General features: G+C 35.4%; 3 protein-coding genes across 3 annotated transcripts; 1 reads left to right on the forward strand and 2 right to left on the reverse strand.

The window, feature by feature from the left end:
- Window positions 1-239: 239 nt before the first annotated feature.
- Window positions 240-4,731, forward strand: LOC141704495 (beta-amyrin 28-monooxygenase-like). The gene is made up of 4 exons (XM_074507748.1): window positions 240-1,153; window positions 3,253-3,708; window positions 3,811-3,998; window positions 4,107-4,731. The coding sequence occupies exons 1-4, from the start codon at window positions 664-666 to the stop codon at window positions 4,404-4,406; spliced, it is 1,434 nt and encodes a 477-aa protein (XP_074363849.1). The 5' UTR covers window positions 240-663; the 3' UTR covers window positions 4,407-4,731.
- A 209-nt stretch (window positions 4,732-4,940) lies between these two features.
- On the reverse strand, window positions 4,941-10,606 carry LOC141704496 (protein MET1, chloroplastic). The gene is made up of 7 exons (XM_074507749.1): window positions 10,090-10,606; window positions 7,264-7,370; window positions 7,000-7,094; window positions 6,815-6,891; window positions 5,756-5,876; window positions 5,450-5,509; window positions 4,941-5,367 (listed from the first exon to the last, which is right to left on the reverse strand). The coding sequence occupies exons 1-7, from the start codon at window positions 10,485-10,487 to the stop codon at window positions 5,227-5,229; spliced, it is 999 nt and encodes a 332-aa protein (XP_074363850.1). The 5' UTR covers window positions 10,488-10,606; the 3' UTR covers window positions 4,941-5,226.
- A 1,000-nt stretch (window positions 10,607-11,606) lies between these two features.
- On the reverse strand, window positions 11,607-16,760 carry LOC141704491 (mitochondrial dicarboxylate/tricarboxylate transporter DTC). The gene is made up of 6 exons (XM_074507742.1): window positions 16,547-16,760; window positions 15,325-15,408; window positions 15,023-15,084; window positions 12,843-13,204; window positions 12,079-12,293; window positions 11,607-11,965 (listed from the first exon to the last, which is right to left on the reverse strand). Exons 1-6 carry the CDS (start codon window positions 16,661-16,663, stop codon window positions 11,909-11,911), a joined length of 897 nt encoding a protein of 298 aa, XP_074363843.1. The 5' UTR covers window positions 16,664-16,760; the 3' UTR covers window positions 11,607-11,908.
- Window positions 16,761-18,561: the final 1,801 nt, after the last annotated feature.

The raw sequence follows: 18,561 nt of genomic DNA on the forward strand, positions 1-18,561 counted from the left end.
GCCAATACACGTTTTCGATTGTTAATATCTTTAATTTCGTATTAGTATTAAATATAAAACTTCACTGTATTAAAGTACTCGTAAACACGAATACAACAAGATCACTTATGACTATGTTTGATCTTATAGATTAACCGTAAATTAATTGTCAATCGCTTAACGTGAACAGTGAGAAAAGTCAAAATGAGAAAAGTTTTGTGGTACGGAGGGAGTACTAAATAGTTGTGCCAAAAAAATCAAACATCGTATTATTTATGTACGTGAAGTACTAAATAGTTGTGCCAAAAAGTCAAACGTCGTATCATTTATGTACGTGAAACATGTGTGAAGAAGTTCTAAAATGTAATGAGTGTTAAAAGAAGCTACACGAGACAATGTCGATGTGAAACTGTGGTGGCAATTTAGTTGGCAGACAATCACAAGTGATAACTTCTTTTCAATTGTTATCAGGCCTGGAACTTAGCATCCAGAACTTATAAAGTAGCTGAACTTATTCTTCTTCTAAGTAAACTCACGCACCAGGTATCGAACTCTTGACCTGACTTTCCTTTTTGAGCAACACGGATAGTTCAAAAATATGGCAATGACAACATGGAGTGGTAGATGAAGTATATAAACACTCATTAGTTAGTTCCTGTGAGAAGTAGAAGCTAGTTAGTCATCATGGAGATAGTATTAGTAACTAGCCTTATAATCATATCGACTCTCGTAACAATTCTTATCCTGATCACAAAAATCGCGAGAAAAGGGAACAAGAATCTGCCACCAGGAAGCTACGGATGGCCAATCGTAGGAGAAACACTGTCACTTCTTAGAGCAGGGTGGAATGGAACTCCGGAGAAGTTCATAAGGGAGAGAGTTGAGAAGCACGGGGACGTGTTCAAGACGGGGTTGCTGGGAGATTCGATAGTGGTGTTTTCAGGGGTGGCTGGAAACAAGTTCTTGTTTGGGAATGAGGGCAAGACGGTGGCGTTATGGTGGCCTAAATCAGTCAATAAGTTGTTTGGGAACTGCTTGATTACTAGTAGTGGAGAAGAAGCTAAGTGGATGAGGAAAATGCTGCATTCTTTTCTGTCCCCAGATGCTTTCTCTAGACTTTATATCAGTATCATGGATCTGGTTACTCGAAAACACATTGAAAGTCATTGGCAAGGTATGTCTTCACATCCCTACTATCATATGCTATGTTACTCGGACTCTTCATTTTACCTTCGAGTACCCGTGTCGGACACTCGACATTCGGGCATGGACACCGGGACTTGGGCACTTTGTTAAATATATGATCCTATTGGGGCATTCCTCTAACACCTTAAGGTTTTAGATGAGCTGGTTACTCAACATGGTATCAGAGCTTAGGCTAGCGGGAGAACTAAGGTTCGATTCCTAGCCACCCCCAGTATTCTCACAATTTATTGTGGACACTAAAGGCAATTATGCCCCAAAGATGGGCTCCGGTGTTCCACTCTTTGACCCATAAATGGGCTTTCGAGTGAGGGGGAGTGTTAAATATATGATCCTATTGGGGCCTTCCTCGAACACCTTAAGATTTTAGATGAGTTGATTACTCAAAAATATTAGGCCAAAAACATGTATATTTTTCAAAATGTTGCCGGACTCGGAAATGTATTCATGTTGGACACTTCTAGCCGAGTCCGAGTAACAAAGATCATGATAATCTAACAACGATCCGATTTGATTCATATCTGATCGTTGTTAGATTAAGATTTTAGAAGCACGGATGATCAAAAATTACAAATATATAAAACACAATGTGCAATATAAAGATTATGTAGTTGTGCAATATAGAGGGACTGTGGAGGGAGGAGGGTGGGGGATCACGTTATTGACTAGTGGTAAAAGGGGTCCGATCTACAACAAACGTATATTGCAGCATATTATCCCACGTCAGTTTTACACGTGTAAAGCAGAGTTTCTGGTGTAATTGCACGGGTCGACCCGTATTTACACGTACCGCAGTCTTTTATCGCGATATGATATGTTACGCAAATCGTTTGTCCTCCATTGATCTACAAGGCTATAACATTATGTACTTACATGATTGTCAAGTTCTTTTCTTAGATACTATGCTCAAGAAATTTAAACAAGTACATTATGCACTTAAAATGTCTTAGGTCCAGGGTCAGTGGCAAGGTTATGATGAGAGCTTAATAATGGTTTTCTGAAAATATAGTGATAAAAGTTATAGAGGGACCTGTGATTGGGGAAAGAAGTTTAGTTGCTTTCTGATTCATTGCTACATGTTGGGGATTTGACCTGAATAGTAGTATATCCTACATAATAAAGATATTTTATAATTTTAATTTCCGACAGTGTGACATACTCGCCGCAAATATATGTATATTACATTTACGGCATAAACTCGATAAATGAATATTCGATAAACAAATTATTTCGTCAAGTGTATAGGTTTTTCCAAGTTCAACGTATGATGAAAAAAGTGTCGTTTTACCTCTCTTTCTGTATATGGGAGATGGTCCCTAGCAACGGTTTATCAGGAAACCGTTATGCAACAGATAGATTTTTGGCCGTTGGATCAACCATTCAACGGCTGTGATTAAAAAAATAGTTACAGATATCACTACATGTTTTCTATGGTTGAAAATTGAAGCCTTCAGATAAAATGATAAGACTTACTCTTACACAACACTAACATCCCCATCAGGAAACTTAGGTCTGCATTATTTCATATTGGAGTCTTATCACACCACCAAGATACCTCACAATCCACTCAAATGCAATCATTTTTGTCGCTCTCGCATTTCAAATTACACAGTTCAGTTCACGCTCATTCCGAAAATTATTAGAGAATGCATACGAGCTATACTTTTTTACGGTTTAAGATTATTGTGCATAAACTATTGGCTTAATGACCTTTTCAATCTCATTTGTACTAATATACACATCGGACCTTAAAGTACGAAAGCGTTCTTTTTTTACCCTGAAATACTAAAAACGTACCTTTTAAACCTTGGACCGCCTTGTTTACACCGGGTTTCTTCCCGATTCTTCGGTTTTTTCCCGGTCCAAGATTAAAAATATATTTTTTCAGTACTCCAGGGTCAAAAAGGAACGTTTTTGTACTTTAAGGGCTGATGAGTATATTGATGCAAATCTTGAGGTTCAAGAGGTTATTAAGCATAAAACATTTCTTTGAAGATTTTTAAATCGAACGCTAATTATTTGATAACTAACTAATCGTTTCTGAACTCGATGCAAAACCGCTATCTGAAGGTAATCAAGAAGTGAAAGTCTACAACACCATCAAGTTATACACATTCGAGCTAGCTTGTCGTTTATTTATGAGCCTTGAAGATCCAAACCATATCAAGAAACTTGCCTCTCATTTCAATATATTCTTAAAAGGGATCATACAGATCCCTCTGAATGTGCCTGGCACGCGATTTTATAGCGCAATGAGGGCTGCTAATGCTATAAGAAAAGACCTTCACGCGATAACAAAACAGAGAAGAGTAGACTTGGAGCTCAAAACAGCTTCCCCTTCCCAAGACCTACTGTCTCATCTGCTAGTTTCTTCAGATGAACATGGGAGGTTCTTGACTGAAGCTGAGATTGTCAACAATATACTGACATTACTTTTTGCTGGACACGATACTTCAAGTGTGTCGATAACCTTAGTCATGAAGACTCTTGCAGAAAAGCCTCAGGTCTATCAAAAGGTTTATGATGGTCAGTCAGTTCTGTCTGGTTTTTCTTGATATATACGAAATTATCTGTACTAAACTGAATGAACTAATACATTGTGTTTTGGTTACGTCGATGGGGTACTAGAGCATATGGATATAGCAGCAGCTAAAGGACACGAGGAGTTACTGCAATGGGATGACATACAGAAGATGAAATACACGTGGAACGTTGTCAGTGAGGTTATGAGATTAACACCACCTGTGATCGGAGCTTTTAGAGAGGCCTTGGTGGATTTTACTTATGCGGGATACACCATTCCTAAAGGCTGGAAGGTAAAATTACTTGGTAACTTGCCATTTTTCTGTCCATGGCCAATGAACAAACAAGTAACAAAGCAAACTTCCATGAATTCTTCTTATAAGATGTTTTTCTATGAGCAGTTATACTGGAGTACTGTTTCAACAACCAAGGATGAGAAGTACTTTCCAGATCCAACAGAATTTGATGCTACGCGTTTTGAAGGAGCAGGACCAACTCCATATTCTTATGTTCCTTTCGGAGGGGGGCCTAGAATGTGCTTAGGCAAAGAGTTTGCCCGGATGGAAATACTCGTATTTCTGCACAATGTGGTGAAGAGGTTTAAGTGGGATTTACTGATTCCTGATGAGAAGATTGAATATGATCCTATGCCTACCCCGGTAGAAGGACTTCCTATTTCTCTTCATCCTCACAATGTTTGAGTTCTAAATAGGCTTTCAGTACAAGCAGATCGCTACAACTAGTAGATGCGGTCGCCTGATAAAGTTAAATTAGCAACTGCAAAGTCAATATAATTGAGACCTACAACAACTAGAGTTGAGATAAGAATAAACCATGTCCCCTCTGTGGAGGGGTGTGTGTGTGTGTAATTTAAATACTGTAAATGATCACAACCGGTTGTTCATACGTAGATAAAGACTTTGAAAGCTCCTTTAGATTGATTATAATGGTAAAGTTTGTCTACAGATTTATAGAAAGAACTATGTAGACTTGCATGATCTTATAGTTATCTATCTCAAGTAAATTTCTGATCAAGTACACCATATGTAATTCACTTTCAGTGCATAGTTTTGCCAACGGAGTACTATTAAGAAGTAGGTGCCTTCCTTTTACTCCAATTGTGACTAAGTGGCTCGTCAGAATCACTATATTAAACCAGTATAATCTTCTGTTATCCAGAATTCCAGATGCTAAAATATCGGGGACTAGGAGACACTTTTACAGGCTATCCATGATTGAGAGATAACCGGAACCATGATATTATTACAAGTATGGAGTGTAACATTACTCCCAGTATATATATCGTATAATTACAAATACAACAAATTTAACTGGGGAAAATTGAGCTAAGAAACCACAGAAGAAAATTTTGAGCTTTGTGAAAACACGTCCTGAACTCAAGTATTAACAAAACCGATGATAGAAGCTTTTGATTTCAAGATACAATTATAAAGCTTGCAACTGACATGTCCATCTATTTGTAAGCTCAAGCATAGGATAAAATATTGAAATGCTTCATGACTATTTCTTACCAAATCCAAACAGCGATTTAATAGCATTGATGGCATTTTCATTGATAAATGATTCATCAAACCTTTTTAGGAGAGGATCGAATTTTTCTGATTTCCTCACATTCTCTAGATCAGGGTCAGTTCGGATCCTCTGCCATGTCAGTTTAGAGAGTGTTAAGATGATTCTAAACCAGTTAAATAATCGATACCAAATTATGAGGACATTGACTTGCCTTGAAGTCTTCAAATCCTGATTTCAGGGCATCTTCAAGTGCAGATAGACCAGCTTGTATCTTTCAATTTCACATCAAAAGGAGTATAACTCATATATACTATGAAGAAGAAATTAATTACTAGGCTAACTTAATTTCTCTATTAAAAAAGAAATACCCCACACCGACCCCAGGTGTTTAGGGATTTAACAAAAAGAAAATAGTTGAGATTTTGTATTAATGATCAATGTATTTTATGATTATATTCAACAAATCTACTCTCTTCCTTTTTCTGTATGTTCCCTTCACATGAAAGTCGAGCAATACCTGATTAAGTTTGGAGTAACAGCATGCAACGTTATAGCTTGCTACTGAAGCTTCGTTAGATTCTGGTTTTGATCCTAGAACAGACTCAAATTTCTCCAGTGCTTCTTCATATTTGCCAATCCTTCATCAATAATAGAACAAAAATAATGTGTCAGCATGTGGATGTATAATATATTTTTCACTAGTAAGATATTCATAATTGGTCATTAGCAAGCAGGGCCACTTTTTAATATGTCTTCACACTATTCAGCTTTGTTTGACTGGTAGGATCAGTGATAGAAAGAACATGAAAGGGAAGAAAAACAGTCTGATAATATACAGAATTTAAATCTACTCTTCCAAACAAGTCAATCAATAAAACTATGGTGAATAATGCTATAAAAAGTTATCATTTGGCATCACCAACGACATAAGAGAAATTCAACAGAATGTGCACGATTTATACATATATCAGCAGCCGGCCTCCACCGCCCCTAAGAGATGCTTTTGGCTTTTTGTCTGCTATAAGATTAGGGATGCCTTTTGTATATGACTATGAAGTATCAGAAAGTTCCTAGCTAGCTATTATTATTCTAGTAGATCAAGTACTACATGAGACTACTACGATAAGTTCAGTCATGGTGGAGATTTACTTTTAAAAAATTATAAAGTAAAGATCTCTAGTTTTAGAAGACATGGAGTATAAATTGACAGTCAAGGCCCATAATATATGTTGATGTGTTACATAGCTCAAACAGGACACACCAGAGGTTGACGAGAAAGGGACTAGGAGCAGACCAACAAAATTTTATTAAGTTTTGGTTATTTAAAACTAAAACCAAGAATTTTCGAGAGTGAGCTTGTTCCTCTCGTGTGCTCCGGGGTGTACCCTAGTATGAAGTATTTTTTCTGGTGGGTTAATACAGTTGCTTAACAGAATATTAAAAAAAAAAATAACTTTCCCAAGGAGAAGATAAACTATGCTCTAAGAATATATCCACTAACAATGAAAAATGGAAACATGCCAATAGGGCAAAATCAGGAAATAGGTGATAGTAAACCTAAAAGTACAGTGCTTACTTGTACAATTGCAGTCCTTCGCGTAGTTCTCGTTCTCTCTGTTCTTTTTGCTCTTTTTTCCGAATGTAATTTTGCATCTGACACAGGATTTTAGTTTTCAAACAGCACGTAACATTTATGCAGGTCCAAATTTAACATTTAGACATATGAAACTACTGAAAGAAAAATTAGAAATTGTCACTCACCTGGATTTCCCTCACTTTATCACTAACGACACCAGAGTTTCTCTCAGCTCTAATAATTTCTCTTTCTGTTGGTTCGCCACCAGTCTCAACCTTACCTGGCAACAGATACAGAATTTCCGATTATAAATAACAAGGCAAACAAATCCGGCCATCAAATCACACCAGAAACATGCAGGTCTAATTATGCATGCTGAAAATTATAGAAAAATCACATGGCAAACTGACGCAGCATGAAAAGCAGGTGATTAAGGAGTTAGAATAAACCATTTCTCTTCTGCATCTTCATTAGTAAAGGACCGATTCTCTGCCGAATGGTATACATCGTTCTTCCATATTCAGCTGCAGGCCACATTTCTGTTCCAAATACTGCACTGCATATATAGTTTAATAACTCAGAAATCAAATGCAGTTGCAGTGTGATTGTGATCCGAACACAAAGGTAAGCTATGTTCATATGGAGTAAGATGTTAGCATACGATCTATAATCTGATATGATGATACTCCATGGTTCCACAACAGTGTTCCCATATGGAACTAATGCAAAAATACCATAATTTTATGAAGGATGGCTGAAAAGCCAAATAACACCATCCTCGAAAAAGAGCCCAAAATAACATGTAAAACACACAATACAGGGAGGTCCACGCTTAACTCATGGTCATCCTATATTTAAATTAGATGGAGTTATGATGTCACCTGAGAAGGTCTAAGCCAAAACAGATTCCACTTTGGATGAGGCTTCGTGATAGCCCTTTGGAGCATTGGACTGGCGATGGGCTTATGGTCGTGGGTAATATTGTTGGTGAGATGTGATAATATGATGTGCTTAATCATTGATTACTGAAGTTGTCGAGTTTGTGAACTTTTGGGCGCAAATGCAGAGCCAGTGTGCTGCTTCTTCATGGTTCTCCCATTCTCTCACGGTGAGAACGCGGGTTAGTGCAGAGTTAAAGTTGAATATCAGTGGATGAAGGATGTCTATATACGGCGTAGATTTTTTTGTGCATTGTATTTTGGCATGTCCTCCAAGGATCGACTCAGTCCAATATATTTAGGGAAGTCTTATTGCGGTGTTTGTTTTGAATGGTTTTTATCATAGGGCTCAGCTCTCAGGGTCTTCCGCTTCATGATGATCTTCAAATCTGTCACCTCTTCAGACTGTATCATTGATACATCCCACCTTTCAGGGGTTTCGTGATCCACATTCAGTGTTGAATGTTCACGCCTATAACCTGGACCACTAGAACTTGGTTGGGGAGGTGATTGTTGACCTTCATTTTCACTTAGTTGCATTGTTTCATTTGAAAGTTACCGTTGGGAATTCTTCATTAGTCTATTCTTTTATAGACTGGTTTGTGCCAGTGGTTCAAATTTTATTACAGTGGGTCGAGTAAGACGATTTGTACTAGTTAAGACTTAGGATTCTGTTAAATCCCAATCAAGGGACAAAACTGGACGCAGTGGAAAAACAACTAAAAATAAAATCTTTTATGTAGACCTCAAACTGCGCTCCACCATCACAAGTAATATGCTATACTACAAGCAATCATCAAAGTGTATAGTGAATGGAAAAACACAAAAAAATGTTGGCAAAGTGAAAGAGCCTTTTTCGCTTGTATATTTTGTGTATACGCTATATTACCGTCACATAAAACTAGAAAATCCCCTCCTTGCTTGCATATCTAAACAGTAATGGCCTTCTTTCCAGTTATCAGGTCTTCGAAAGTCTCCTCAAGGGGTCCCGAATTGATTCCTATATGCCAACCAAATACAATTTCGAACTTCCTAGTCCTAGGTATTGCAATTTCCAAGAAAAATATTACTTCTACAGGAAACAACCGTCTATTGCAAACCAGACAAATACTACCATAATTCATAGGGCAAGTTACAGTTTACTATACTCTCATGTTTTATTTGAGACTGGCTAAATATAAATTGTAGAATGATATCAGAAGTTTCGATTTGAACCCCTCCCCGCCCCTCAATCCCCTATTTAATTTGGACACTAATGTTTGATTATTGCCACAAAGATCGGCTCCTAATGACGTCTGCTTATGCTTTATGTTTCTTGCAAGGATCCACTTCATTAGTCTCTTAGGTTGCCCATGCATGGTCCAGGGAAGATTCTCAGACATGCATCTATCTTGTGGTTGGCTATTCAGGAGCAATTATCCACTTTTTCTCTATAAATAATCCTTTGCTTCAGAAGTAGATGGTATTTGTGATTATTGTGCTAAGGCTGCTAAGTCTCACTCTCGTACGTTCTTCCAATCTCCTCTCTCGAGGCAGAGTGTTTCGATGGCTAGGAATCGGTCGTATGCTGACTACAAAGGTTTCATGGGATCCTCATTCCAACACATTTTTGGGCTCATGCCCTTAACTATCCTCTTAGTTACAATAGGTTGAGGGTTTAAGTTCCGGTATAGACATATTTGTCTGACACACTCAAAACTCCTAGTTGTGGTATTTCAATTAGATTTGACAATTTGTGGTAAAAAAAAATGGTTTCCACTCATCTAAGGGTACAACTCTACAAGCAAGTCATTTTGTGATCAATATACACACACATTGTAATCACTCATCTTCAACAAGAAGCATTAAAGTTTAGCATATATCAATGACTTCACTGTTGGGCTTGCTAAACATGCCTTAACTCCGCATTAATATATATTAGTATGACATTGTCCGCTCTGGACCGACCGAACTCATGCGGAATTATTTTTGGTTAACTCTCAAAAGACCTCATATTAATAAATTCAACTAAGAAATTAGTAATTAACTAGCAACTCCCAATATTTATCTCTTATAGGAACATCAAAGTGGGATACACACATACACAACATAAGCATATGAATGGCTTAATAACCTTTTAAACCTCAAACTTTGCACCAATATACCATCAATCCATATAGTTCATTACCGTACCTTTTCGCCTCAAAATGTAACCTTTTACCTTGGACCGGCCGGTTTTCACCCGGTTCAATGGTAATAAAGCACATTTTGAGTACCCGAGGGCTGAAAAGGTACACTTTTAAACTTTAGGATTTTATGAGTACCATTAAGCCCATATGAATTGGATTATAAACAAACCTGGTTGCAATGACTTTATCTCCAACAGCAAACATTTTAGTCTGGTCAGCAAAACCACCAGGAGCAATAGCATCAATATAAGTCCCACCATCTCTACCTTTAACAAACTTAAGACCATAAGGCTGCACAATCTCCACTTCATACTCCTCATACTCTTCTTTCCCTTCCTCCTTGCTATCTGATGACTCTGCAGTCTGTTTTTCATCCAATGCCTTTACTCTCCACACACAAGCTCTTGCCAACTGAGCTTGTTTAGTTGAAATGCCATGATTCTTGACCTGAGCATTGTTAGTAGAGAGTGTTACTAATGAACTATGCTTGTTTGTTAGGCTGGTTCTTGATCTTGGCAATGGTGGAGATGAACAGAGAGATGGATTGTTTCTTGGAGCTGTGGACATGATTGTTGCCTTTTAATCCACAAGTTCAGAAGATGATCTTGCTGTTAGAGAGAGAGTTCAAGATTTTTTTTATTTTTTCTAGCTAGCAAAAAAGATTGAATGCATGGCCTTACAGGGACTATGTGGTTCCAAATACTTGCTAAGTTTTATCTGATTGTCTGAAACGTGGCATATTGTGGTGGGTTGGGCTTCATTTTACAAAACAAGACCAACCAAATAATGCAGATTTCTCCTTTTTATGAAAATAATAATAATAAATTAAGTCCATTTTGGCCTTAATTCCTCATCTAGTCCACAGTTAATTTTTTGCTTTTCTATTTTTCTTTTTTAGTTGTGAGAGAGACTTGATTTTGTTGAAAGAGTCTATGAACTCGGAAATTAGTTCTACTCAGGTCACGTCCTCAAAACCGAGAGAGAGACTTGATTTAGTTGAAAAAGTCTATGAACTTGGAAATCAGTTCTAACCGAGAGAGAGACTTGATTTAGTTGAAAAAGTCTATGAACTTGGAAATCAGTTCTACTCAGGTCACGTCCTCAAAACCGAGAGAGAGACTTGATTTAGTTGAAAAAATTTATGAACCCGGAAATCAGTTTTACTCGGGTGTTCTACTCAGGTCACGTCCTCAAAACCGAGAAACAAGCTGATTTTCTGAGTACTTGTTTCACTTTTCAACATTCGACTACTCGACCAAGTACTCGTTTTTATTCGAGTGGGTAAATCTTTAATTTCCGAGTACTTTGATATACTCGATTAAAATTCAAGTCGGTAGACCTTCAATTTCCGAGTACTCGGCAGAATCAACCGAATTTTAGAATACTTGGAAGAGATTCTAGGACAGTAGGACTCGTAACATGTAAATGGGTACATGAAATTTGCTACTTGTGGACTGTAGATGGCCAGAACTCAGTGAACTTATAGCCACCAAACCGGTGTCGGACCTCACCGGAATGGGTGGTCACACAATCATGCATCAAACATCTGGGAAACAATTTACAATCAATACAAACCTGGCAACATAGTGCCGAAATATAATTTACGGGCAATAAATCCGATTCGAGAACCACAATGATCATATGAACAGCAAAAAAACATCGGTATTACAATTTTACGGGTTTAAATAGACAAAAATGCAACAATTTTATCAACTCACAATCAGTCATTCATAACAAGAACATTGTAGCTCAAAACAAACCTCTGGCAGAATCCAAAGAAACTAGCCAGTCAAGTATTTGGGATGTAAATTTAAAATGAACTCTTTCTTACCCTAATAGTTTCTGATTCAGATCAGTATAATAGTTCTAAAAGTCTGCTACAAAAGAATTTCTGAATCAACAATATTTCGACTCTTCTTAGTTGTCAGAAACCAACAAGAACACGAAAATGAGGTATTATTTAATATAGCTCAGCTCCGGTAATCATTCTACAAACCAACTTTTTTCTCCAACTTTTGGATATGGTTGAGGAACAGCCATGTCATCTGCAAAGTATAGAATACAGTCGAGCACATGCATTATAGACTATAGAGAAACGAGAAAAGTTATAACTAGAAATTACAGAGGACAAGAGAAGGAAAAATAGAAAAGAGGATACCATGACATGAGGAGCGATCCTAACACAATACACAGGGAATCCAGTGTAGAATTTAAAGGGCCCTCCAGCTTTCATCGTCTTCACAACACAATCTAATGATCCAGTGTACGGATATTTTCCCTGTGCATCAGGCTGCATCTTCTGTATTTGAGTTTTAACATAATCAAACGGCAAACTGCAAGCCGCAGCAAAGAAACCTGATACAGCACTAGCCCCTGGACAAGACAGAAAGAAAGAATACATTACAGTAGTGAATAGGATAACTGTAAAATATCAGTGCTGATTTACATGTGTCAAGCATAGGTTTGCTCTACAGAAAACAGATACGCTCATGGGACACCCCACATTGTAACATACATGAAAACAGAGATCTTATCTATTAAAATTAAGTCATGTTGTTGCGTGGAGGGGATGATGCCTACTTAATGATGTGATAGGTATTAAAGTTAAACTGATAAGACAGTAGTTAGTCATCACGTACACAGATGATGCTCGCGGTGGCCACTTGCTACGAATAGCTAGCTTAATCACTTTTTGTATATAAGTTCTTTTGTGAAGTCTCACGATGAAGACAAAAATAGTAATACATAAATAAAATAAAAAGACTTTAATTTTGGTTGCTGTGATGCAGATTGACATGCAAGAATAAAGAAATCAAAGCAAGCTGCACCAGCGGAGAAAAACTGAAGTTCCAAAATCGGCAATGAATGCTGACATTTTTGCTACATAAGAAGCAGCTACATTAAATTTTAAAACTTGCATACCTAGAACTGTAGCACCTTCCCCGAAACCAAGTTGATCTTTGCAGAATTCCACACTTTGATCATAAGATGCAAGCATTCCCATGTTCAACGCCATTGCTCTAACTACAGTTGGCCCAGCACCTTTCCAAAGTGCAAAAAAGCCTTCATCGGCAGTGATTCGAGTCAGAGCATGGAAAGCATTGGTGTAATGGCGACGCTGAGCAGCAGGTAACGTTGCATCAGCCTGCATACGGATAAGTGCTAGATCTGCTGGACTACCAACAGTTGCTCCAATGGCTCCAGCAGTTAGTCCACATAGAGCTTTTTGATACAAAGGCAGGGGCTTCCCATCATTAGCTTCGATTGCCTTGTTTGTCAAGATCCTGATAGACAAAAAGAAATTTTCGTTATAAAGGTAAAAATTATTAGCAAATTTATGGCGGCTTGATAACTAAAGTTACTTGTACTACTTTGACTCATACTTATTGGATGAGATCTACATGAATAGTCAGCTAACAAACTCTTAAGAGACAGAGCATATCAATGTCACTATCTCTCACACAGATATACGCATATAAATTAACGTACATACATATATATATATATATATATATGTGCGTGTGTGTGTGTATTGAGAAGAGAATTATACATTTATCTTTGTACATTAAATAGTTACAATGCAACAATAGTTTAATTGGAATTTCATAATATAAAAAGTGACTCATTTTAGACAGCTAACGAAATACAAAGACATAGATGTAGACATGTCTATTGAATCCATAAATACATTAAACACAGTCATACACAGAGAAAATACAATAAACTGTGAAAATGGAAATTCGTAATAGAAAACAATCATAAAAAATAAAACCAAAACATTAGAGTAACCCAACCCCTTAATATACTAGAGGTCATATCTGCTTTTGCCATTTAGAGTCAGAGTGTCCTGACCTAACATTCTCCTTCACATTATAAAACCTTAAATGTCTCTGTTTTTTTGATACTGGGATCAACCATGCAATGAAATGTTAATAATTATCTAGCTTATAACTTTGAATAGCACATTCTCCAACTTAAACAATCCAATAATGATTGTGATTTGTGAATAAATTGGCTGAATATAAATCATCCTGACATCCTCAGATTCATTAGGTCCTATATGTAATAATATGTGTAGCTTGTTTCCCAAAAATATTGTAATATGTCATTTGCTATGAAGTGTCAGGCATGTGTATTATGACTTGATACTTTTAACACAACTTAAATCGTCAATTTTAAAATATGCAGAAAGGGTTTAAACAAATAAATGTGCAATAATCAAAAACTAGATCGGTAAAGGAAAAGTTTTACTTTTTTCTTATTTCTTTTATTTTTCATGTCTAATACTGTAACAATGAAATGCGTCACTTGCTAATGAAAATATATAATCAGGAACTATATTTGTTTCTACTTGGGGTGGATGTGGGGTAATTTAATATTTAGCATGCACATGTCAGTCAAAGACAAGCAGGTGAACAAAAGACGAGTGGGCTGAGCATAGATCAGGGATTCATATAACTTTTATAACAAGCACATGCCAGTTTTCACATGGAAAATTAACAAAAATAATAAGTTAGGCTATGGGCAGTTGGGTGTCAAGAAGTCTGACCATAGACCCGGGAAACACTGCTTAGGCTTGATAGGAATATAGGATGAAGTGACATCCTAATGGAAGTAAGGTGACAAAAGTCTAATACTACTGCATATCAAGTTCTGAAGGATTTACTTAAAAAAATATGCAGATATTCACACCCCACAAAGGACACAGCACATCAACTTCTGATGTGCTGTCAGGATCAGTTAATATGGGAAAGATGAGTAGATAACTGTCTAAAGTTTCACAGATTATAAGCCCTGTTCAGGAATACGCCCACCAACCACAAGAAGTATTAATTTGGAACTAAATATATCATATATAGTAAACCTTCAGAACTAATATTACAGAATGTGTAGTGACCACAACTGGGGATCATTTATAGGAAACAACTGGGATCATTTATAGGAAACAAGAATCACCGGACTTTAAAGAAAACGCTTATTTGGCATATATGGTAGTAGCAGATAAAGTAAAAGGTTAAATTCTTGCACACAACAAACACAAAATAAAAATTGGTGAGACATTTACGAAAAATTGCTTTGGCTGGACAAGTTTAGGACTATACCTGAATGATCCAAGTCGGGCAGTTGTATAGGTAGCTTGCCTAAGAAGACCAGCAGACAATCCCTGCTCAAGTTGATCCACAGTAGTCAGAAAATTCTAAAAACAATTAAATTTCTAAATTTTGATAAATCATAATAAATGTATAATGATATGGACGGACCATAAACAAGAAATAATTAAGAATTGTACAATTTTTCAGGGAAACCTTAAAGCCTTCAACTAATTTTGATTTGTAAACCATTTACAATGTATGATCTTCAGCTACCTTAAAGAATCTAAACAAATCGGAAAAAGCAACCGAACCTTGTAAAAGGCACCAAACCCCTCATTCTTAAGCATTTCCCTGGTCACACTAGCAGCAGATCCCTGACCCAACTGAATTCTCACCTGCAAAATTGTCAAAACAAGAAACCAAATCAAACCCAATAAACATCCCCAAAAATTACTAAATCTGAACCAAAACAACAAATTAGTTCTACAACATCAGATCTACAACAAAAAATTAGAAAACCTAAATAAATAACTACAAGCTCAAAACAGGAATTTTATGCTAACAACATAAAGCACTCGAGAAATCAAGGAAAAGCTTAAATCTTTACTACACCTACGGATTCAACATAAAACCCATGTAACCCAAGAACCAAATCACTTAACAATGTAAATTCAAGATCAAAAAACACAAATTTTCAAACTACCCAAAAAACAACACAAAGTATTTTCAGCTCAAAACAACATAAATTAATCAAGAAACCAAGTAAAAGCTCAAATCTTCAACTACTTCAACAAATTTAACACAAAACCCATTTACCCCAAGATCCAAATCACTTCAAAAATGTCAATTCAAGATCAAAAAACCCCAAATTTTCCAACTACCCAAAAACAACAAAGTAATTTTCAGCTAAAAACAACATAAAGTAACCAAGAAATCAAGAAATCAAGAAAAAACTCAAATCTTTAACTACTTCTACAGATTCAACACAAAACCCATGTAACCCAAGATCCAAATCACCTCAAAAATGTCACTTCAAGATCAAAAAACCCCAAACTTTCCGACTACCCAAAAACACCATAGAGTAATTTTCAGCTAAAAACAACATAAAGTAACCAAGAAATCAAGAAAAAGCTCAAATATTTAACTACTACTACAGATTCAACACGAAACCCATGTAACCCAAGATCCAAATTACCTCAAAAATGTCACTTCAAGAGCAAAAGACACAAAATTTCCAACTACCAAAAAACACCATAAAGTAATTATTAACTAAAAACAACATATAACCAAGAAATCAAGAAATCAAGAAAAAGCTCAAATCTTCAACTACTTCTACATATTCAACACAAAACCCATGTAACCCAATATCCAAATCACCTCAAAAATGTCAATTCAAGATCAAAAACCCCAAATTTCTCACCTACCCAAAAACCCCATCTCACCAAAAACCAAGATCTAAAACCCCAACACAAAATCAAACTAATTCACCATCACACACAATTATACACACAAAAAAAAGATTAAAAAATGTACCTTGATCATATCAATGGGTTGAATAACACAAGTAGCCAACATCCCAGAAGCTCCACCATTAACAAATGGCTTAACAACAGGCCACACACCAAAAGAAGACTGTGCTTTTTCACCCATTTTTATTTTTGATTCTTGAAAAATAAAAATGGGTAGTGATGAGGAATTAATAAAGATGAAGAGGGTTTACAACAAGGGTTGTGTTGTGAATATATACACACCACATATATGAATTTTATTTAATTTTATTTTTATTACATAACCCTATTTTTGTGACAGACAGGTCTTTACTATGTTAGTTGGAATCTTTGTTTTTAACCCCTCTATGTTGTCATTATTTCTATATCAACCCCTTTAATTTTATAGGACTATTGTGCCCTTTCCATGTGGAAATTTTATGTGTATGTCCGTCACACTCAATTATTTACGATTTTATTTTTTTGCGGTTCCTCTCAATTTTTTTATATTTTAAAAAAAATAAAAAAAAAATTTATTTTAATAATAATAGATACACGATCTATTATGAAACTCCTAGTATTATTATTTATTTCCTTTTCGAGTAATGCTAGGAATTCTAAAATAAATAAATAAATTGTTTTTCAAAATATATATATCATGATTTAACTAGTGAGACCTATATTTATAAACACAAGATTCATTTTAGTTACGTGAAAATGACCGATAATAAATTAATAAATTGTTTTAAGAACAAATTTATAAATTTCAATATTTTTCTTCCTAAGAATAATTTCAATCATATTTCAACTTTTATAATTATATTACAAGAAAAAACAATGAAATTGTTAATTTTGTTATTCACATTGGAAAATTAGAAATTGAATTTTTCGATTTAAACTTGATATCGTTGCGGATGAGATAATAGTCAGGTAACGAAGATTAAGGTTTGCATACGATAAGTGTTCGACTTTATTTTCTTTATAGTTTGTACATATATAAACGGAGGATCCGGTAAGGAGTAACGGAATCTCTCTAAAAATTTTTTTTTACGTTTTTTCATTATTAAAATTTTTTATTTCTTTTAAACACATGAAAGTACCCCGTAATTCAAAAATATAAAAAATTATTATCAAAATATAGACGATATTCCCCCGAAATTTAATTGTTAGATATGTCTGTATACACGTATGTCATAATTTATTCATATTTAAAATAGTCTTAATTTCATTAAATTTACAATCAAATTTGTTTATGCCCAAAGGGGATCAAATCAAGATCTCAAAAATATATAAATGCTAACCAATGCAATTATTTTGTCGCTTTGATTGTCTTCTATTGTACTCAAAGAAACGGAAATTTAAAAAAAGAAAATTAATTATAAGGGACCAGGGTTAAAATGGTAAAAGCATAGAAATAGTGGAGATTCATAGTTGCGTGAATCCTGCGTGTGCCAAGTTGGCTTTTGATATTCCCGAGGATCCAACCTTGGTCGATGCGATCTTTGCTACTAGCCTCCTAATTTTTGCTGGATGTTACTCCTCCGTCCCTAAAAACGTTTTATCTTTGTGTTGGACATGTTTGTCAATACATATTTTTGATCATTAATATCATTAAATTCGTATTAGTATTAAATATAAAAATTTCACTGTATTAAAGTACTGATAAATACGAATCCAACGAAATCACTCGTGACTATGTTTGATATTATAGATTAGACGTAAATTAGTAGTCAATCAGTACCGAAAGTCAAAAAAGGAAAGGTATATTGGGACGGAGGGAGTACACATATTTTAAACCAGTTCCGGAAAAATATTAAAATAAGTAATTTATAAATTAAAAATATATAAGTGACTTGTAAGTAATTAGTAGATGAAATTTTATAATTTATATAAGTGTTCAGATAATTTTATTTATGAGTTATAAATTTTTTATTTAAATGAATTGAAACAGGCCCATTAAATACTAAATATTTATGATTTTAGCTTATCAATTTTTTGTTAAATATAATTAAAAAAATTATTTTTCATCCCAATTTTTTATTCTACTCAATATTTTATTTA

Source organism: Apium graveolens, unplaced genomic scaffold (assembly GCF_009905375.1).
Source record: "Apium graveolens cultivar Ventura unplaced genomic scaffold, ASM990537v1 ctg7920, whole genome shotgun sequence".
NCBI lineage: Eukaryota > Viridiplantae > Streptophyta > Magnoliopsida > Apiales > Apiaceae > Apium > Apium graveolens.

Coding starts and splice junctions, on each gene's coding strand:
- LOC141704491 (XM_074507742.1), bottom strand. CDS start 16,663: ATGGGTGAAAAAGCACAGTCTTCTTTTGGTGTGTGGCCTGTTGTTAAG. Junction 12,294..12,842: donor GGAAGGTGCTACAGTTCTAG/GTATGCAAGTTT, acceptor TGTCTTGTCCAG/GGGCTAGTGCTGTATCAGGT. Junction 11,966..12,078: donor GGATCGCTCCTCATGTCATG/GTATCCTCTTTT, acceptor TATACTTTGCAG/ATGACATGGCTGTTCCTCAA.
- LOC141704495 (XM_074507748.1), top strand. CDS start 664: ATGGAGATAGTATTAGTAACTAGCCTTATAATCATATCGACTCTCGTA. Junction 3,709..3,810: donor CTATCAAAAGGTTTATGATG/GTCAGTCAGTTC, acceptor ATGGGGTACTAG/AGCATATGGATATAGCAGCA. Junction 3,999..4,106: donor CCATTCCTAAAGGCTGGAAG/GTAAAATTACTT, acceptor TTCTATGAGCAG/TTATACTGGAGTACTGTTTC.
- LOC141704496 (XM_074507749.1), bottom strand. CDS start 10,487: ATGTCCACAGCTCCAAGAAACAATCCATCTCTCTGTTCATCTCCACCA. Junction 7,095..7,263: donor GAAGATGCAGAAGAGAAATG/GTTTATTCTAAC, acceptor ATCTGTTGCCAG/GTAAGGTTGAGACTGGTGGC. Junction 5,877..6,814: donor GAAGGACTGCAATTGTACAA/GTAAGCACTGTA, acceptor TTATTGATGAAG/GATTGGCAAATATGAAGAAG.